Source organism: Nicotiana tomentosiformis, chromosome 7 (genome assembly GCF_000390325.3).
Source record: "Nicotiana tomentosiformis chromosome 7, ASM39032v3, whole genome shotgun sequence".
In the NCBI taxonomy this organism is placed as follows: Eukaryota; Viridiplantae; Streptophyta; class Magnoliopsida; order Solanales; family Solanaceae; genus Nicotiana; species Nicotiana tomentosiformis.
In genome coordinates, this window is record NC_090818.1 from 10,380,542 (window position 1) to 10,398,611 (window position 18,070).

Sequence of the window (18,070 nt, forward strand, 5' to 3'; positions counted from 1 at the left end):
GGTAAGCACTTTTTCTTGTTAAAATGACTGAAATATCCTTAAAGTTGTTAAAATTATAAAGAAGATGATGACCATAATATTATATTTTCCGTTCATAGCTTCAAATTCAGGGGTAACACGTAAATTCATTGAATAATTTGATTTTAGAATATAGTTACACCAATTAAAAAAAAAAAGGAAGGATTCAACGACTAAAAAAATTAAATGTTATGGAACCAAAAAAAGAAGCCAAAAGAACAATATTTACAAAATATTGAAATGTATCAAACATTATTTAAAAAACTATTGTTTGCTTCACGTTAAGAACTTCAAAAAATTGACAAATATTGGAGAATGAAAAAAAAAATAGTATGTTGTAGGGTTTTTACTTAAGGGTAATTTCGGGATTAAGAAAAATTATAAGGGATAAGAATGTAATATCTTTGGTCAAAGCAATATGGCTTTTAAAGCCAAGTTAGAAAAAGTTGGGTTTGCCAACTTATTGGTTTTGGCTTTTTTTTAAAGCAGATTTTAACTTTTTTTAAGCCTATTTTTTTGTTGCCAAACACTTCCACAAGTTAAAAACGGCTCTAACTCTATTTTATCAGAAAATCTAAGTGTTTAAACCTATATCTAAAACAGTTTGGCACCGTCTGTGTTGATTTCTTAGCTAATCTTTTTGTTTTCATTAGATCTACAACTCACGGGATTTGCTAACCTAATGAGCCACAAAGTTTTTCTCCTTCTCTGCACGTATAGAAATTTCCATGGCAGGTAACCAAGGAAACAGAACTAGGGCGACATGTGACGTCCCCAGCAGCCTCATGAACGCTACCAACGAGAGTTATGAAACACTGGGCGATGATGTGACACCCATTGTTTCCCTCAGGCGCGAGAGGTCGTCTCCCCCTCATTGTAGCACAACGAAACCAAATGGGAAAGGGGCTTTCACGTCTACGGGAGAAGAGACGCCACCTGCCATGAAATACTATTGGTTCAAATATACCCCTTTATGTTAACACTACAAGAAAGGAGGTTTTCAGTGGCGACTACATTTGTTGCCACGGAAATAAGGGATTTGGAGGCGACTCCCTAAAGTCGCCACAGAAAATATATAGATTTCGTGGCGACTTATTTGTCGCTACAAAATATACGTTTTTATTAGCGACTTTACATAGGTCGCAACAAATATGTGCCACAAAAAGGCTGGAAAAAAATTCCCGCTCAAGAAAAGTTTGTCTCCAAAAGTTTTTGTGGCGATTTATATTTTGTCGCCTCTAAAAGGTCTATTGTGGGGACTTGGTCGCCACTATACGTTTATTTTGGTGAAAAACAAAAAGACTCCGGAAAAGGACAAAAAGTAAAATGAACAAAAAAGCAAATCTTACCTACGTTTTTGGGTCAGAGACTCAAAGGTACTCCTTTTCACTCTTTTAACTCATTTTCCCTCAAAAGCAACCCTAAGTATACCCAAAATTCAAGAAGTTAACAACGATTTCTTCCAAAAATTTCATTTCCGTCGAAGAACCCATGTCCTAGGCATGTTTCTCATTCTACTTGCACACCAAATTGGGTTAGTTTCTCTTTCTATTTCCTAAAATTTTGTGTTGTTTTGTGGGTTTATTGATTTTTTTTTTCTCTGTTTATTTTTTGATCCATCTCTATATATATGAATGGTTAATCGTGGGTATTTGAGTCCATATTTATTAGCGAGTTTGATTGTGTTCAAAGATGAATGTTTCGACTTTGCCAGTGGCAAAAGCTTCTACGGCTCAAGCTATGAGGCAAAAGCTTCTATTGCTTCTCTCACTTCTATGTTTACCTTATTTTCCTTTTTTCTTTATTTGGTTTCTCTGTTCCTGCTACTGCTAGGGTGTGTAGATTTTTTTTTATCATTGAATTTTGAATATTATTAATAAGTTAAAATTAAGCTAATAAAAGTAGTTTTGTGTAATTAAATTTTTGTCTAAACCTTTTAATAGGTAGTATCTTTTATTTTTTTGTATGTAACAGCTGAAATTATTTTATTTTGTAAAGCAACTACATAATTAATAGTAGCAGTTATTGTTCCTTATATGAGATGTGGGTTGAGAGTCTTTGCATAGTTATATATGTGAACTGAAATTCTTTTTTACTAGAAGTATTTTTGCTAGTATTTGTACTCGGCCAGAATTGCATAGTTCAACACAGGGGCGGATCCAGGATTTGATGGCTACGGGTGTCACTATTTTAATGTAAAACGATCACTAGTGAAGAAGATTGAATTAGGGTGTACATTCAGTCGATTCGATCCGTTTTGGATTACTTTGGTTCGGTTCGATCCATTTTGAATTTATTCAATCCAATTTTAAAAAAAATTATGCATAAACGAATATGTGATACACCCCTTCCATCTACATGTAGCTGATTAATATTATATTATGTCTTTGATGCATCACTATAAAAAAAAATTGTAATTAATAAAATAACATTATATGGATAAAAAGAAAATGATTAGATTATATCCATCCAAATAAAATACGAACATCCAGGAAAAGACAAAGGAAGCAAATATATAATATAAATAAATAATAAAATTAGAATTGTATAAGAAAACTGAATATTTAAGATGAAAAAAATAAGAGAAATTGACAAAAGGAACATAAATAATAAAATTGGAACTGTATAAGAAAAGTGAATATTTAAGATGAAACAAATAAGAGAAATTAACAAAAAGAACATAAAAAAAATAAAGGCTAAAAGGGAACAACGAGAGCATCTGGAGTGTGGATCCCGGGTGTTGTGCATGGAATTTCAGAACTTCAACCATGGCACCTTCAGTCATTTTGTGACTTGGGGTGCCACTTGTTCCTTATGTAGGCGTTTTTGTGAAAAATACTAGTATGTATATAAAACTTTATCCGAACGACCGGGTGGCGTGCCACCCCCAATTCCTTACATAGATCCGCCCCTGGTTCAACACATGCCTATATAACTTTGTTTGTTCTGATTATTGATCACATTACACTTTTTACTTATTAATTGGTTGGATTTTTTATTGTAGAAAATAAAGATGGATAAAAGTTGGTTAAATATTAAGAATAGATGTGACATAAGGTATATTAAAGGGATGGACAGCTTTCTTGATTGGGCATACAGTCAACCAAATGTGAGTACCGTGATTCGTTGTCCTTGTAAAGGATGTAGAAATACCGTGTTCAAGGCAAGAATCCAAGTAAGAAGAGACTTGTTGGGTAAGGGCTTTTGGGAGAGTTACAAAGTGTGGGACTTGCATGGAGAAGTGTTAGTAAGAGTTGAAAATTCTAATGTTGCAAACAATAATGAAGTAGAGGATGAAAATGTTGAAGAGGATAATATTCCTGAAATGATTCATGATGTTTTTGGGTATACGAACATGGAGGATATGAATAGTCTTCCAAAGGACAGTGAAGAAAATGACATTGACATAGAGGACAATGACGTGGAGTGACCAAAAAATAGATTTCTTATGTCTTTCTGTGGTGTTTTCTTATATAACTTTTGGCTGCTCTTTTTTATGGGATTTAGATAAACAGTGGTTCTTATTTGGACATTTAAAGTGAGTCTTATGTGTAATATTTAGAACTTATTAAGTGGTTTGATTCTCTTTGCAAGAGAATAATTCTATTATTCTTTTCTATTTGGATTGTTATATCTTGCTGGTTTTGGTTCTCTTTGTAAGAGAATAATTCTATTATTCTTTTCTGTTTTGATTGATATATCTTGTTGATTTTCCTATGCAGATCCGATATTTGGCTTCTTTTTCTCAATATATTTTCACTCAATCTGAAATTTCTCTATAGTTCCTGGACTATGCATAGGTTATGCTAAAATATGAATCTTTATTCATACTTCTTATATGATGCTGCAGGAAATTAAATGACAGGAATTGGACGAGGTAGAGGTGGAAGGGATGGAAAGGGCCGTGGACGTGACAACATTGGAGGATTTCGGACACAAACGCAGCCACAAGTATCTCAGAGACAAATACTGCCACAAGTATCTCAGCGACAGTCACCGCCACAAGCATTTCAGTCGCAAATACAAGCTTCAATAGAATCTGGATCAAGTAACTCTCGCCATGGACTTCCGATTGAGTCACACTCATCACAGATTTTTGTTGAAAGTGCACATCCAACTCCGGAGATTGAAAATAGTGGCCCAGGTTAGTTCTCTATTGAAATCGAATTATGATTTCAGTTGGTATTTCAGGGAGCAATATGAAGATTTATAAAAATAATACATGTTGGCTATTACATGCTCAACATGTTGGTAACTGTTTGGCTTCCTGGAAACTAGCCTTTGAATATTCATCCATATTTATTGAGCAAAACTTCCTGAATCTAGCCTCTTATTTTCAACTACTTTATCTTCCCACTGAAACAAATATCTTACCATATGCTTTTTTGTAATGCTTAAAGTGATTCTATAAAGCAAAATAACAATGATAACAGTGAATTAACAACGGTTTATGTGGATCTTTTGCGTCACAGCTTCGTGCAACAAATCAAAGAAAGGCAGAGGAAAATATAAATCTTTACAAGTGGACATAAAAACGAAGCACGGAAGTAAAATTTCTATTGTCATTCCAGATGACATTATAAGAGCCGTGGGTCCTGGGTCTAGGGATATTGTTAACTATTGTGGCTTGATTAAGCGAAGCACTATCTCTTTTAGAGATGGTAATTAGCAGGCAATAATTGCAAAACATGGAGAAGCAATGTGATTGAAGGTTAAGGTAATAATTTACTTTCAATGTCAAATTGACTTTTGTGTCACACGTTATATTTACTTTCAATAGCTTTACATATTTATCTTAGGATAAATTTGAAGCTAGTGGTATGCGACAACATGTGTTGCAAGCTCTTGTGATCGACACTATGCAAAGGCTTTTTAGAGCATGGAAGACTCGACTGCATGCTGACTACTTCCTCTATGATACTGATGAAGAGAGATTGTCTCATAGGCCAGATGATATTACACCTGAAGATTGGGTGTCTCTGGCAGAACATTTTGGAAGTCTAGCATTCAAGGTAACTTGATAATAAAAATGCATAATAAATTACCATTTAAACGTTGGCTCTTAATGTATTTATTTAATTGCAGGCTGTGAGTGAGAGGAACAAACTAAACAGGGGGAAACAAACAACTAAGCACTCATGTGGCTCAAAGTCATTTGCCGAAGTGGAGGAATCGACGGTACAAATGCATTTACCCCTACCACTATATAATTATTTCTAATTCATTGTTGTTATTATGAGGTTATAAATGTAAACTATTTTCATTTGTTGTTATAAATCATAGAGAAATCCTGATAATAGAACAAATGCAGCACCAGATCGAGTTTGGGAACTCCAACACACTCGTAAAAATGACCGATGAAAATAGGTGTGGTCGGATCCACAGTCACAACAAATTCATGTAATTTCTTTACATCAGTATTTTATTTTTTGCAATGTGCTTCCTATTTTATAGTGTAAACTGTTATCCATAATTGTAGGGCCTACTCCAAGAAATTGTGGCTCAACAACAATCTGAAGAAAATGAGCTTCCAATTAGTGCAGATGAGATTTTAACCACTGTACTTGGTGAACGAACTGGCTATGTTCGTGGAAAAGGATACGGAAAGAGGCCTCCAAAAAAGAGTCGTATGCAGCAATTAGACTTAGAGGCAGGTATGTCTTCTGCCATGGAAAGTATGTGCCAACAGATGCAAGCGGAAATGGATAGAAAATTGCAAGAAGAACGTGAACAAATGGCTGTTGATTTGGAAAGAAAATTAGAAGAACAAGTGGCTTCTAAGTTGCAAAGGAAACTAGAAGAGGAGCGCTCACACATGGATATAAAATTTGACAAAATGATCTAAGTGAAGGTGGATGCGATGATGATAAGAATGCAACAGGTAAACATGTATTTTTTGGGTGTTCGGATATTTACAGTGAAATAATATGGACCTTTACTCTCCCTGTTCACTTTAATGCTAAGCATCTGATGCCTTTCTCCCTCATAGTTTTGGCAATCTAAAAGTATAGGCCATTTGGTCCTTTCCCTGTTTTGGTTTATTGTTGTTATAATGCATCGAGTTAGATTTGTCGAAGTGTGGTGCCATTAGATCCTATTATTATCTATTTTTTTTTGTAAAAAGACCTCTAGATTATCAATTGCAAACAAAATATGGTGGAGTTCAATTTCCATACATGGATATGAGTGGCCAATAATATTTTTGACGTTCATAGAAGTCAGATTCTTTAGTTGTTTATGGAAGACAAGATGAGGAATGAACTTGAAATTATGTTATAGAGATTTTAGTTTCCTTGCTAGGATTTTATCAAAGGTACTATAAGTTCCCTAGCATTCTGAGTCTTTTCTTCATGAGGTGCATAGCAGATTTATCATTTTTATCTTGTTGCTTCTTCCATACAAGTATAAGTTTGTAGATGATGTGCTATGTACCAATTAGTTTCTCCCTGAGTCTAAGGGATTCCAATAAACTAAGACAGCATAATTTTCTTCTCTAGATACTTTCAAATATTTAGTCCTTACGTTTTATTTTAATATCGATGTTGGTAGTAATGAGAAAATGCAATCAATCGTTTCATTTTTCATTTGTTCATTAATAATGAGAAACTACAATTAATTAGTTATTTAGTTTTCTAATTGTCGCTATGCATGAACCTTGAACTATGTTCTGTCAAGTGAGTATCCGACCTCCCCTCTAGTACTTGACTAAGAATTTGCATTCCTTTTACATGTTGCATATACTAATGTATCTTTTTATTTTTCTTAATAGCAAGGATGAAATATTCAACAATGGGGAAATGAAGTTGCTCAAGGAGTTTTTTGAAGATGTTGCGGTACTTTGAAGATATTGGACTAGTTTACTGATTATTCTTTTTGTATATGGTAGAATACATTGGCGTATATGAAAATTGTTTATGTGATTTGTTGTTTGTACGCACAATGATAATGTATTGACTACTTTATGTTGAGTTGACCTTGTAGCAATGAAAAGAATCTATTGTTCAGATTTCACAATATTAATGAATTGTATTATTGTTTGGCGTTTTAATATAAATATATGAAAAAACTGTGTATTACTTTTAGTTAAAAAAATGCTTTTCTAGTGATTAAATTTTCAAAGAAGCTTATTTGTGGCGACCTTTTGTTGACACAAAAATATCTTTTGGTGGCGATTCTTAGCTGCCATCAAAACCAAATAGCATCAGTGGCGACGCAAGTTGACACAAAAGGTGAGACTTTCTGTGACGACTAATATTGCCACTAAATTAATAATTTTCTGTGGCGACTATAGTTGCCACGAAATGCCTATACCGGCGATCTGAGTCGCCACCAATTGTAACATTCAGTGGCGATTATTTCTCAAAGTCAATATTTGGAGAGATCTTACCATACCATTTGTGGCGATATCTTATACCATTTGGAGAGATCTTACCATACCATGGTCGTCACAGATAAGTATCAACCACTTAGTATACTCAATGACCATAGAGTCGCCGCTAAAGATCATTTGTGGCGACGTTTTGACTTTCGGTGGCGACCTTTGTCGCCACTAATAAACTCATTTCTTGTACTGTAAGTTTGTCCAAAGTGGACATCCAATCCTACGTGACACTGATATTTGATGAGGTGGATGCCACATGACATGCCACCTCAGCGCCCCTAATCCATATATAAAAGACTAAAATTTGAAATATAATTTTTTTTATGGTAATGGTAATGGTGGCAATAGTGGTGGATGGAAAGGAAATTTTAGTGGTAGAAAAAAAATAGAAGAGAGGGGCAAAATGGGTTAGGGGCGCTGAGGTGGCAAGCCATGTGACATCCACCTCATCAAATGTCAGTATCACATAGTATTGGATGTCCACTTTGGACAAACTTAACGGAAAAGGGGTATATTTGAACTCAAAGTATAATGAAGAGTATATTTAAACCTTTTATGACAGCACATGAGTATATTTTCTGTTTCTGTAATAACATAAGTTGCCAACCAAATAGAAGAATCACATTTGAGCTTCAAATTGTTTCACTTCTACATAAAAAGAGAAGTCCTCATAACCCTAAATGTTTAAAACCTTTCCCTCCCTCTAACCCCCCCCCCCCCCCAAAGACGTCGTTACGCTCCTCATAAAAAATGTATAACAAAAACAATTAATCATGTCCAGTTTAATTGTTTTCTACTATACCAATTAGGAAAATGCAAAATGCTAATAACCCCCTCAACTGCTATTGAGCCCCAAAGTCCCACAAATGAATAGTACCATCACTAGAACAAGCTACTATATGCCTTTCATTTGCAAGTATAGCATTTACTTCCCCTATTCTCTCCCTTAAACTATAAAGATACGCCCCATTTTGTACCGCCCAAACCCTAATAACTCCTCCCACATACATTACTGCGTACCCACTACTATTCATGCATCCAACAACTCCACGTTGAGACGCTCCCCTCACGTTAAACCTGCATGCCTCCTCCAAATCCTCCACTTGGCGGACAGTGGCAACGCTCTGTCCGTCCACTGCCACGAGCAATTCGTTCGTGGCATCGAAAGATCCTACGATGAGTCCTTGTTGGAAGGATCGTTCTTGGATTATCAGGCCTTGGTTTCTTAAGTTGATTACAACAAGGCGTAGGCCAGTGCATGCCACGGCTGCGTCTTGAGTTGTGAGCCGGATACGGCTCACGAGCTCGGTTAACTCGGTGAGGAGGTGCCAACCCATTACTGCTTCTGGATCGGTTAAGTCACCGCCGACGAAGATTAGCTCCTCCGTTTCACTATTCCATATGTGAAATGCACGGCCCGGAACACCTGAAATATTATCCAAAAAAAAAGGAGACACTTTTACATATGATGAAAAGCTTGGATCACGCTACAAATAATCAAATTGAAAGTACTTATTGAGTTTAGCATTTACTGAAACGGTAGACTAATGATGAGAAATTAATAGGTGTAATTACTTAGGATAGTAATAGAGTCCAACTTTTACTTCAGGCATTGGCAAGTCGATAAAATTAAAAATTTTACTCTCATTTGCCTTGCTCCTTGCATGGAAAATGGAATAATTCTACTCTACATTTTGTCTCCTTGTCCATTTTAATTAGAACCACTACTTGGTTCAACGCGTGATAACGTAAATCAAGGCATTATTATAGTTAACCTGCTTTCATCTTTTTGTCGCTCCAACTTTAACAAATATGGTTTAATCTTTTATTTTGTTGGGACAGCAAGCTAAATAGGAAGATACTTTTTCTTTTGTTTTTTCCCTAACAGTCCCAAGGAAAAGAAAAAACATTGCTCAAGGAAAAGTTAATCAAGCTTCCTTTTGAAATCTTGCATCCCGACTCTGAAAAGTAAATTGTATTCAACAGAAAAACTTATTATAGTATAAATTTTAACACTATAATATCCTATATTCTCCATCACATTGCTTCATAATTAGTCATGATATTGTACAATTTAGTTGGACAGGAATTTTAATCTGTTTTTCTCTCTGTTTTAAATTTTTTGGATAAATTAATCCTAATACCCACAAAAATCAACTTTTAGCAGTACACTACGTACGGTAAAAAGAAAGCACATACAAACACAAATTAATTACGTGACCAAAAAAGAGAACAATAGACAAAGTTATGAATTCACCTGCATAGAGGCCAACCCACCACTGATCACAGCCGGCGAAGTCCACTAAAGCGCCGTCATTCACCACGTCTCCTAAGTGTGCACGGCGGGGCGGGGCGGCTCCGCCGATGACTGCCACATGTATATCACCATCTAGAGAAGCAAAAACAAGCTGGTTCTCATCCGACAAAATGATCCCGGAAACAGCTCTAGAGTACCGGCCAAGCCGGTCACGGAGTTGGGGATGAAACGTCGATAAATGAACCCTAGTAGGTAGATGAAACAACTGAACCGAACCGTCGGAGAACCCGACGGCTAAATGACGATCGGACAATGCGAGACGACGACAAGAAAGGCCGTCGTTGTTGTTGTCGTCGTTGTTGTTTGCAGGTACAAAATGGAGAGTGTGGTAAATGTACGTACGTTGGCGGAAATTGTTGGAAGTTTGGTGCCAGTATATGTATTCGTTGTGCCATGTTTGGCGGAGAAGATGGCGGCGGTTCCATATTTTGAGGGTTAAATTTTGCCAGAGAAGATCGGAACGTGACACTGCTCTCCATGTTGAACACACCTGAAAATATTATTAAGAAAATACAAAGTTCAGCAACTTCACTACAACTTATAAAAATTATGCACATGTTGCTTTTGATATCATATTCTTTTGCCAAGCTAATCTTTCATTTATTGTCTCAGTATTGTTTGCATCACTAACACAATATGTAAAAGTAAAATAAGTATTCTAAGTTTTGATAAATAAAGTTACTCGATTTTTTTGTGGATGAAAAATAACAAATGATGAAACAACGAATACACCACAATAATTACAATAACAATAAATTCAGTATAACGAGGGCACACTTTATTTCTACAAGATTGGAAAATTATTTCCTATAGAATATAGGTAAGGCAACAATGAAAGCACAAGCACCAACACACTGAGAACTGTAATGAGTGAAGCTAATGCATAGTCCATCTCAAATTATTAAATAGTTTGACCAAAATGTTTGTTTGGTTTCCAAAGAGTTCTCAAGTCGAGGCTTGCAGAAGCAGAGAGACAGTTGGAAAAGGCATCCAAAATCACAATCTGGAGAAATAAAAAAACAAAAAAAGGAGAATAATGGCACGCGCGTTTTGGGTACTTTTAACTAGAGGGTCGTTTGGCAAGATGTATAAGAATAATATTAAATATAATATATTAATAATATTAGAATTAATAAAAATAATTTTTTTATGTTGAAATTAGTTATGTTAAGATTGTTTCTTATCAATTGTTTGGTTCAGTATATTAAAGGTCTTGAAAGGATAATTCTGTCTTTATATATGCTTATCGATGTATAAAAAATTATGATATTGTTGGCACCATGATTTGCTATATATATATATATATATATATATATATATATATATATATATATATATATATATATATAGTACTGAATACGGTATATAACTAATACAAGTTAAGCAAAATTACCAAACAAGGGATTAATAACACAAAAGCTAATACATATGTAATATTTTTCCTAATACATCCTACAAAAAAATCCCATATTTCTTAGTTTTAATTTATACAAATTTATTATTTTAATCGGTCTTAAAAAGAAATAAATTTAAAAATAATTTAACCTAAATTTATTAATTTTATTCTTAATGGTAAACTTCTATAATATTACTATAATATATGTAAAATCATCAATTTCATAACTATATAAATGTATGACAACTTACAAACTCAATTAATATATTCACATAAGTTGAAGGGGAATCTAAACTCGCACTCGTTTATTATCCTTCAGTATAAATTTACTTATTATATTTTTATTTTAACACCTTAACTCAATCGTTTGTACATTAATAAATGCACAAATAAGTGCAAGTTTAGGTTTCCCTAACATATCCAAAACGATGGCTTCACGTGATGGCCATTTGGAGAGACATGGAAAAAAGCCTTTTTGCATGTTAATAGCCATGTGTGTGGCCGCAACTCCTACATATACTGATATACATTAGTATAATATAATATACTTCTCACGTTTTAATTTATGTAAACTTATTTCCTTTTTATTTTGTACTAAAAAAATGATCATTTTTCTTATTTGAAAATAATTTACATGTAATGATTTATACCCACATAAAATATATTTACCTCATTTTACACAATAAATTTAAATTTATTTTCTCTTTTATTAAATTTCGTGTCAGTTAAGTGAGTTAACCTAAATTGAAACAATGAGTAAAAATTTTCATACTATCTAATCATTCCTGGGATATATACAAGTCGTTTCTCGATCCACCACAGGTTGGATTAAGAGCCGTGTGATGACTATCTAACACGGTTCGAAAGTACTTTTAATCTTCATAATTATTTTTTTTTGAAAATAAAAGCAGGCTACTTTCTATAATAATTAAAACTATTTAATAATATAATTGTTTTATACTAACAATATATATAAATTAAACGTTAAGGAAAAAGAAAGAAGAGAAAATCCACGTACATAGTGTAAACAAAAGCAGCACATCAACAATTTTGTTTTATTCTCGTTTTCTTTTATATTAACTAAATAGAAAAACAAAATAAACAAAAACTAAGTTAGTCAGATTTTAGAAGGAAAAAAAAGAAAAAAAAAGATATATGTGCAGAAAATGGAAGATGCTTAAGTTATATTTTAATAACAAAATAATACTAGGTATAAAGGATTGATCGTTTGGCACAATAGTGAGATAAACCAGGATTCACCTTCTATATGTGATAGTTAATTCTATTATTTTAGTGTAAACTTTATTTCGAGCCTTGGAACAATGGTAAAGTTGTCTTCGTGAGACATATAGGTCACGAGTTCGAGCCATAGAAATAAGTGTTTGCATTAGGGTAGACTATCTATATCACACCCTTATGGATGCGTCCCTTCTCCGAACACAGCGTGGACGCAAGATACCTTGTGTAACAGGCTGTCCTTTATTTTAAAAGTAGCTATCTATAATCAAACTTAGGATAAATACATTTCAAAATTTATCACAGGATTACTATCTTTATCCCAAACGATCCCTAATAGGAGAAGGGCATATTTTAAGGAGAAAATAACTCGTTATGTTTTTAACCTATACTATATTACATGAAATGAGAGGAAGTAGAGGACGGTATGCAGGTAGTAGTCAGAAAAATAGTGTAAGTAGGGGTCTAAACATAGAGTATATATAGTAGTACTGTATTTGGTACATAATAATCCTACTATCAGGGGAGGGGAACAAGAAACACTGTCATTTCCCTTCTTTTTCTGTCACAAATCTGGCTAACAGCAAAACGGTCAGACATAAATATCTATCTGCCAATTAAACAATTTCTTTTAAGAAAATTAATGTTAGTACCAAGCACGATGCACGGATAATTTAACAGAATATTAATCTTATAAAGTTGTGATCTAATATATTATATTATTTTAATAAATATTAGTTATATTTTATTATTATTGTGTACAAAAATATGACAAAATTTATACAAACTCAAAGAATACATATCATATAGTAATAAATAGATTATTTGTTCCTTATTTATTCTTATTGTCAAATTAGCAAATAGTTAATATTATACATTTACTAAAGTGACTTTTTATTAACTTGTCAATTGGCTTAATATTTTGATACTACTTCTCTTTTAATATAACATAGATATATTTTTTTTTTGAGTGTTATTTATTTATCTTTTAATTTTAGTTAGTTCAAAATATAAATATCATAAACTTATCTTTATCTCCCTCTTTTCATACATTCTTTTGTTAGAAAGCTAGTTTATTTTATCTTTAATAATGTCACTTGGCTTTTTGTAGTTATGCCACTTGGTTTAATAAGATTATTTTTTCTTCTACTTTTAATTATAGATAGATATTAGGAAGAATACTATCCATTCAATTTGAATTTTTTTTTTTATATTTTAATTTTTTTTTAAATTTCAACTTGAATGTACTCCATAATTTGAAGGCGTAATTTTTTTTATATATATATACTTTCGTTTTTTATTATAAATAATTATAAAATATTTATATTTATTAATTCAAATAAATAACCAATTAATTCAAAATTTAAAATTCAAAATATTTTTTAGTTAAAAAGATAGTTTATTTTATTTTAACAATGACACTTGATTCAATGAGATTGCTTTTTCTTCTACTTTTAATTATAGATAGATAAGATGTACCTTGTTAAAGAAAGAAGATGACAGGAATTAAATATTAAAAGGATAATATAAGATATAATTATTTGTTTGTATGGATAAGGTTGGAGAAAGAGGGGAATATTGGGTTCATGAACTAGTGTAATAAAGGGGGAATGGGCAATCTTACTTCTTAGACATGCTTGGTTTTGGCCAAACTTTTAGTAGACATCTTCACAGGTATTATATAGTTCGTCCGTTTAAATTTAATGATTTAGCTTGACTTGATTTAGCTAACCTCCTCCCCCGAATAACAATTAGCTATATGCACTCTCTTTTTTTTTGGTCTTATCCGGTGTTCGATACTCGCATTGGAGTGTAATTATATCCGGATTCATGTTACGTAGAGCACCATTCGGGGGAAGCGCTCTTTATTAAAAAAAAATTCATATCCAAAGCTCGAACCCGAGAAATTTGACTAAGGGAAGAACAGTATCTGCACTGTCTCCTTTGGTGGTAGATATGCACTCTTTAAGAAAGGAGCTAGCTATATATGCAGTTTAGTTGTACGTACAATACAAATAAAGAATCTGCAACAGGGTCTTTATTTTAAAATCATACTTAACCTTACTAGATTTGCAAAATAGTTCTGATTTAACAGTTTTCCTGGAAACCAACAAAGGCGTAATGATTAAGAAAAACAAAATACTCCCATTAGTACAAAAAGAATCGGGAGCATATAATGCTTACATTTTTAGACTGCTACATTCAGAAAAAGTGAGCTTTATTTACTGTTATTTCTTAATTATCGTAAATCCCCCCACCTACCAAAGAGAGAGTAATGCCCAGAAAACATACTATGATTACCCAAAGGATAAATAAGGAAACGCGATCATTATTGTTCTTGTTAAATGCAAACTAGCTAGTAGTAAAAAAGAAAGTTCCTTTGGATATTTCTTTGTTCCTGTCTCCATATATTGGTTAGTGGAATCATATTAACTAAGCATCTTGGAAAATTAAAAGGAATTCTTTTTAATCATTTTGAGAATACGGGGTGGTTCATGCATTGAACAACCTTTTTTATTAAAAATGGGAATCGGTTGCCCCAATTATTTTCTTAAATACATTCTAAACAATGACAAAATACTTCTATTTTTAGAAAAAAATAACTTTAAACTTCTCATTTATCTTTATGAAAAACTTTATAACTATACAAGTAGCATGATATTGTCCATAAATTTCAAAAGAAAAATACTCTTAAATTTCAAGATGAGTCAAACTTAGTAGGCGTTTGGACATAAGAATTGTAAAATTCTCGAAAAAATGGTAAAAAAAATTTTCAAGTAAAAATGGTATTTAAAATTTAGAGTTGCGTTTGGATATAAATTTCAGTTTGGGTTGTTTTTGAAATTTTGTGAGTGATTTGAGTGAAAGTTTTAAAAAATAGATTTTTGTTGTTTTTTAAATTTTCGAAAGTTTCCAAAATGTATTTTCAAGTAAAAATTAAAAATTTTATGAACAAACGTTAATTTAGAAAAAAAGTGAATTTTTTTTAAAAAATCTTCCATCAAATTTTATGTCCAAAACGGGCCCTTAATTTTGAATATATAGGAGGGAGTACTTGTCAGTAGTTACGAGCTAGTATTACATTACAGGTGCAAAAAGAAGAAATAGGGGCGGAGCTAGAGTGTAGGGAGTTGGTTCGGCCGAACTCAATAATTTTGGTTCGAACCTTGTATTTGTCTTAAAAAATTTATCGACTATATATAAATTTTTAATTTAGAATCAGTAACTTAAAACGATTAGAATTACGAACCCATAAGCTTAAAATCCTGGATCGAGACTCCAAGGAGAAAAATCACACTTAATGAAGTGAGAGAATTATAGATATCTAAGAAAGGTGAGTCCACAAGCTAGGGAAATTCTAAAGCTTAAAATGGATGATGCAAAGAAAAGGAAAGGTTTTCAACAAACCAAAAGTACTATTTTTGATTCAATCGCAACAATATGTGCTAGAAAAGGACTGCCCAAGAGTGGAAAATAGAAAATAAAATCACTTTTATTTGTTGGCCTAATACTAGTCTGATATACAAGTACAACCTTCCTCTAAAGACTCTTTTTTCTGCCCAAATTTCGTCTTCTTAATGGCAGTAACCAGTTACTAGTACTTCCAACATTTTTTCTACGTTTTCAGAAAAAATTTCAATGCAAAATCTGCATTTTGTCACTATATTTCTAGTTACTAATTACAACTTCATGGGTTTGATTTGACCAAACTATCCTTACAACCTCTTAGCATAATGATTATCTCTAATATTTTCTGTTTATGGAAAGATGATTACGCCTGACTAATTACCATATTTATGTAGGTTCATTCACAATCCCAAACCAAAAAAAAAAAAGATAAAGAGAATTTTACATTATTAGGTATAAATTGTTGGCAAGACTATCCTTGTGAGTTAGTCAAGCAACTTCCTTTGTAGGAGAACTTTTGTTCCTATAATTTAATTTACTAGTATAATTTTTATTAATCTACGATTTCAGGTACTATACGTTCTTATGACTCTTATGAGTTACTATATTTTTTTTAATATACATAAGATCGAGTTGTTATAACAAACTAACAACGTCAGAGGGCAGATTGAGGATTTTTAGTCCACGAGTGCACTACTAAAATAAAGGGAAAAAAAGATACTAAGTAGGAATTGATCCCTTTCCTTATTAGTAAATAACTCAACGTTCAACAAAGTGCACCATTCAACCTTGAAGCTAAACTAATTTTAGAAAATATATACATAAAATATCTAATTATTTTGCGAAGAGATTATGAGTTCACGTGCCCCATAATTTCTCCTATAAATTCGCCCCTGAATAACATATCCAGTATGATCCCACAAATGAGATTTAGGGAGGGTGAGGTATATGTAAATCTTACTCCCACCGTGTATGAGATAAAAAAATTATTTTCGATATACCATCAGCTCAAGAATATCATGTTATAACTAAAATGATAACATATCATAATATTTCTGTGATACCTTAGAAAAACGAAGAGGGTCAAGGCGTATGTAGCATATACATGACGGGGTTCAATTGAATTCATAATTTTTGATGCGGGATATAAATTTATGTGTAAAATCTACTAAAATTATAATAAATAGTAGATTTGAACCCATAACTTTTAAAAATATAATGAGTTTAATATTAAAAATCTTAAAGGCTTAATACATAAAGTTTAAATCCTGAATCCGCATACGAATAAGTGGTTGCATACCTGAAAAAGACTGGAGAGTGCTTGGGCAGCAGCAAGGCGACCAATGGAACGAGAAGCATCAATGGCTATTTGTAAAGCCAAAGCCTCCAAAAATGGCTCCGGCCAAACACCATTTCCCCCACCTCTACGCCTCCGCGGTGAAGACGGTCTACCACCAGTTCCTCGTCCACCGTCTCCGCCTCCATTACCGCCATCTCCTCCTCCTACTTCTTCTGAAGACGACATATATATGAGCTAGTATAATAACAATAACAACTATGCCTCAGTTACAAACAAGTTAAATTCTGTTCGGAAGTTGGATATAAGCCAAAAAGGAAAGTGACTGTTGGGAAAGATCCTGCTACTGATGATTATATGTAGTAAGAAGTGATCAGAATATATAGAGAGAGAAAGTGGGATAATAGATAGAGGTGTTAGTCCTGCAATTTAAATATCACAAACTGCGTAAAATAAATGAAAATTGGGAGGTTTCTATTCGCTGGTAAAGGCGGCGGAGGAGAACATGGTTCGGACCACAGCAGAGGTTTCAAAAATGGAACAACAGCATGAGAAGAGACTGCTGGTCTGTTCCATTCTCCATAATCCTTTTCAGGTGTTCTTGACACGTCGATCTTGGCAGCGTGATGCACGAAGTATCGCGTATTCACCCAAATTTCAGGAAAAGATAGTAACCTAATGGGTACGATGTAAATAATTTATCCTAATACAAACACAGTGACACAGCCCCTTATGCCAAGGGTGATCAAGCGCATACACTTCACCGAAAATTTATAATACGTGTATAAGTTAAATAATATTTTATATAGTTATATATTATATTTTGAACACCCGTAATACAGTTGAGTACGACAGTCTAGTGGTTCAGGGTGTTTAAAGTGATGTATTGTTCACGTTTTCAAGTTTTGCCCATTTTGTTTGCCAAAATTAAAAAGAGACCATTATATGTGATCTATTTATTTCTTTTTCAATCTAAATAAATTCCTAATAAAATAACTTTTAAAGGTTAAAATTTAT

The 18,070-nt window shown here is 33.0% G+C and overlaps 2 protein-coding genes across 8 annotated transcripts; one reads left to right on the forward strand and one right to left on the reverse strand.

Moving 5' to 3' along the window:
* Positions 1–1,135: 1,135 nt before the first annotated feature.
* LOC104102247 (uncharacterized) lies at positions 1,136–7,034 on the forward strand. Of its 7 annotated transcripts, none has more exons than XM_070181303.1 (8): positions 1,136–1,552; positions 3,869–4,162; positions 4,491–4,735; positions 4,799–5,030; positions 5,104–5,196; positions 5,330–5,418; positions 5,498–5,899; positions 6,788–7,034. In XM_070181303.1, exons 4-7 carry the CDS (start codon positions 4,839–4,841, stop codon positions 5,571–5,573), a joined length of 450 nt encoding a protein of 149 aa, XP_070037404.1. In that variant the 5' UTR covers positions 1,136–1,552; positions 3,869–4,162; positions 4,491–4,735; positions 4,799–4,838; the 3' UTR covers positions 5,574–5,899; positions 6,788–7,034. The 7 variants fall into 7 exon arrangements, with proteins under 7 accessions (XP_070037404.1, XP_070037407.1, XP_070037408.1 ...); XM_070181306.1 differs by having other exon boundaries at positions 4,818–5,030; positions 5,302–5,418; XM_070181307.1 differs by having other exon boundaries at positions 4,818–5,030; positions 5,302–5,385.
* A 1,108-nt stretch (positions 7,035–8,142) lies between these two features.
* LOC104102250 (transcriptional regulator STERILE APETALA-like) lies at positions 8,143–17,422 on the reverse strand. Its single transcript, XM_009609919.4, has 3 exons — positions 17,057–17,422; positions 9,657–10,206; positions 8,143–8,825 (listed from the first exon to the last, which is right to left on the reverse strand). The coding sequence occupies exons 1-3, from the start codon at positions 17,279–17,281 to the stop codon at positions 8,242–8,244; spliced, it is 1,359 nt and encodes a 452-aa protein (XP_009608214.1). The 5' UTR covers positions 17,282–17,422; the 3' UTR covers positions 8,143–8,241.
* Between the last annotated feature and the right edge of the window lie 648 nt (positions 17,423–18,070).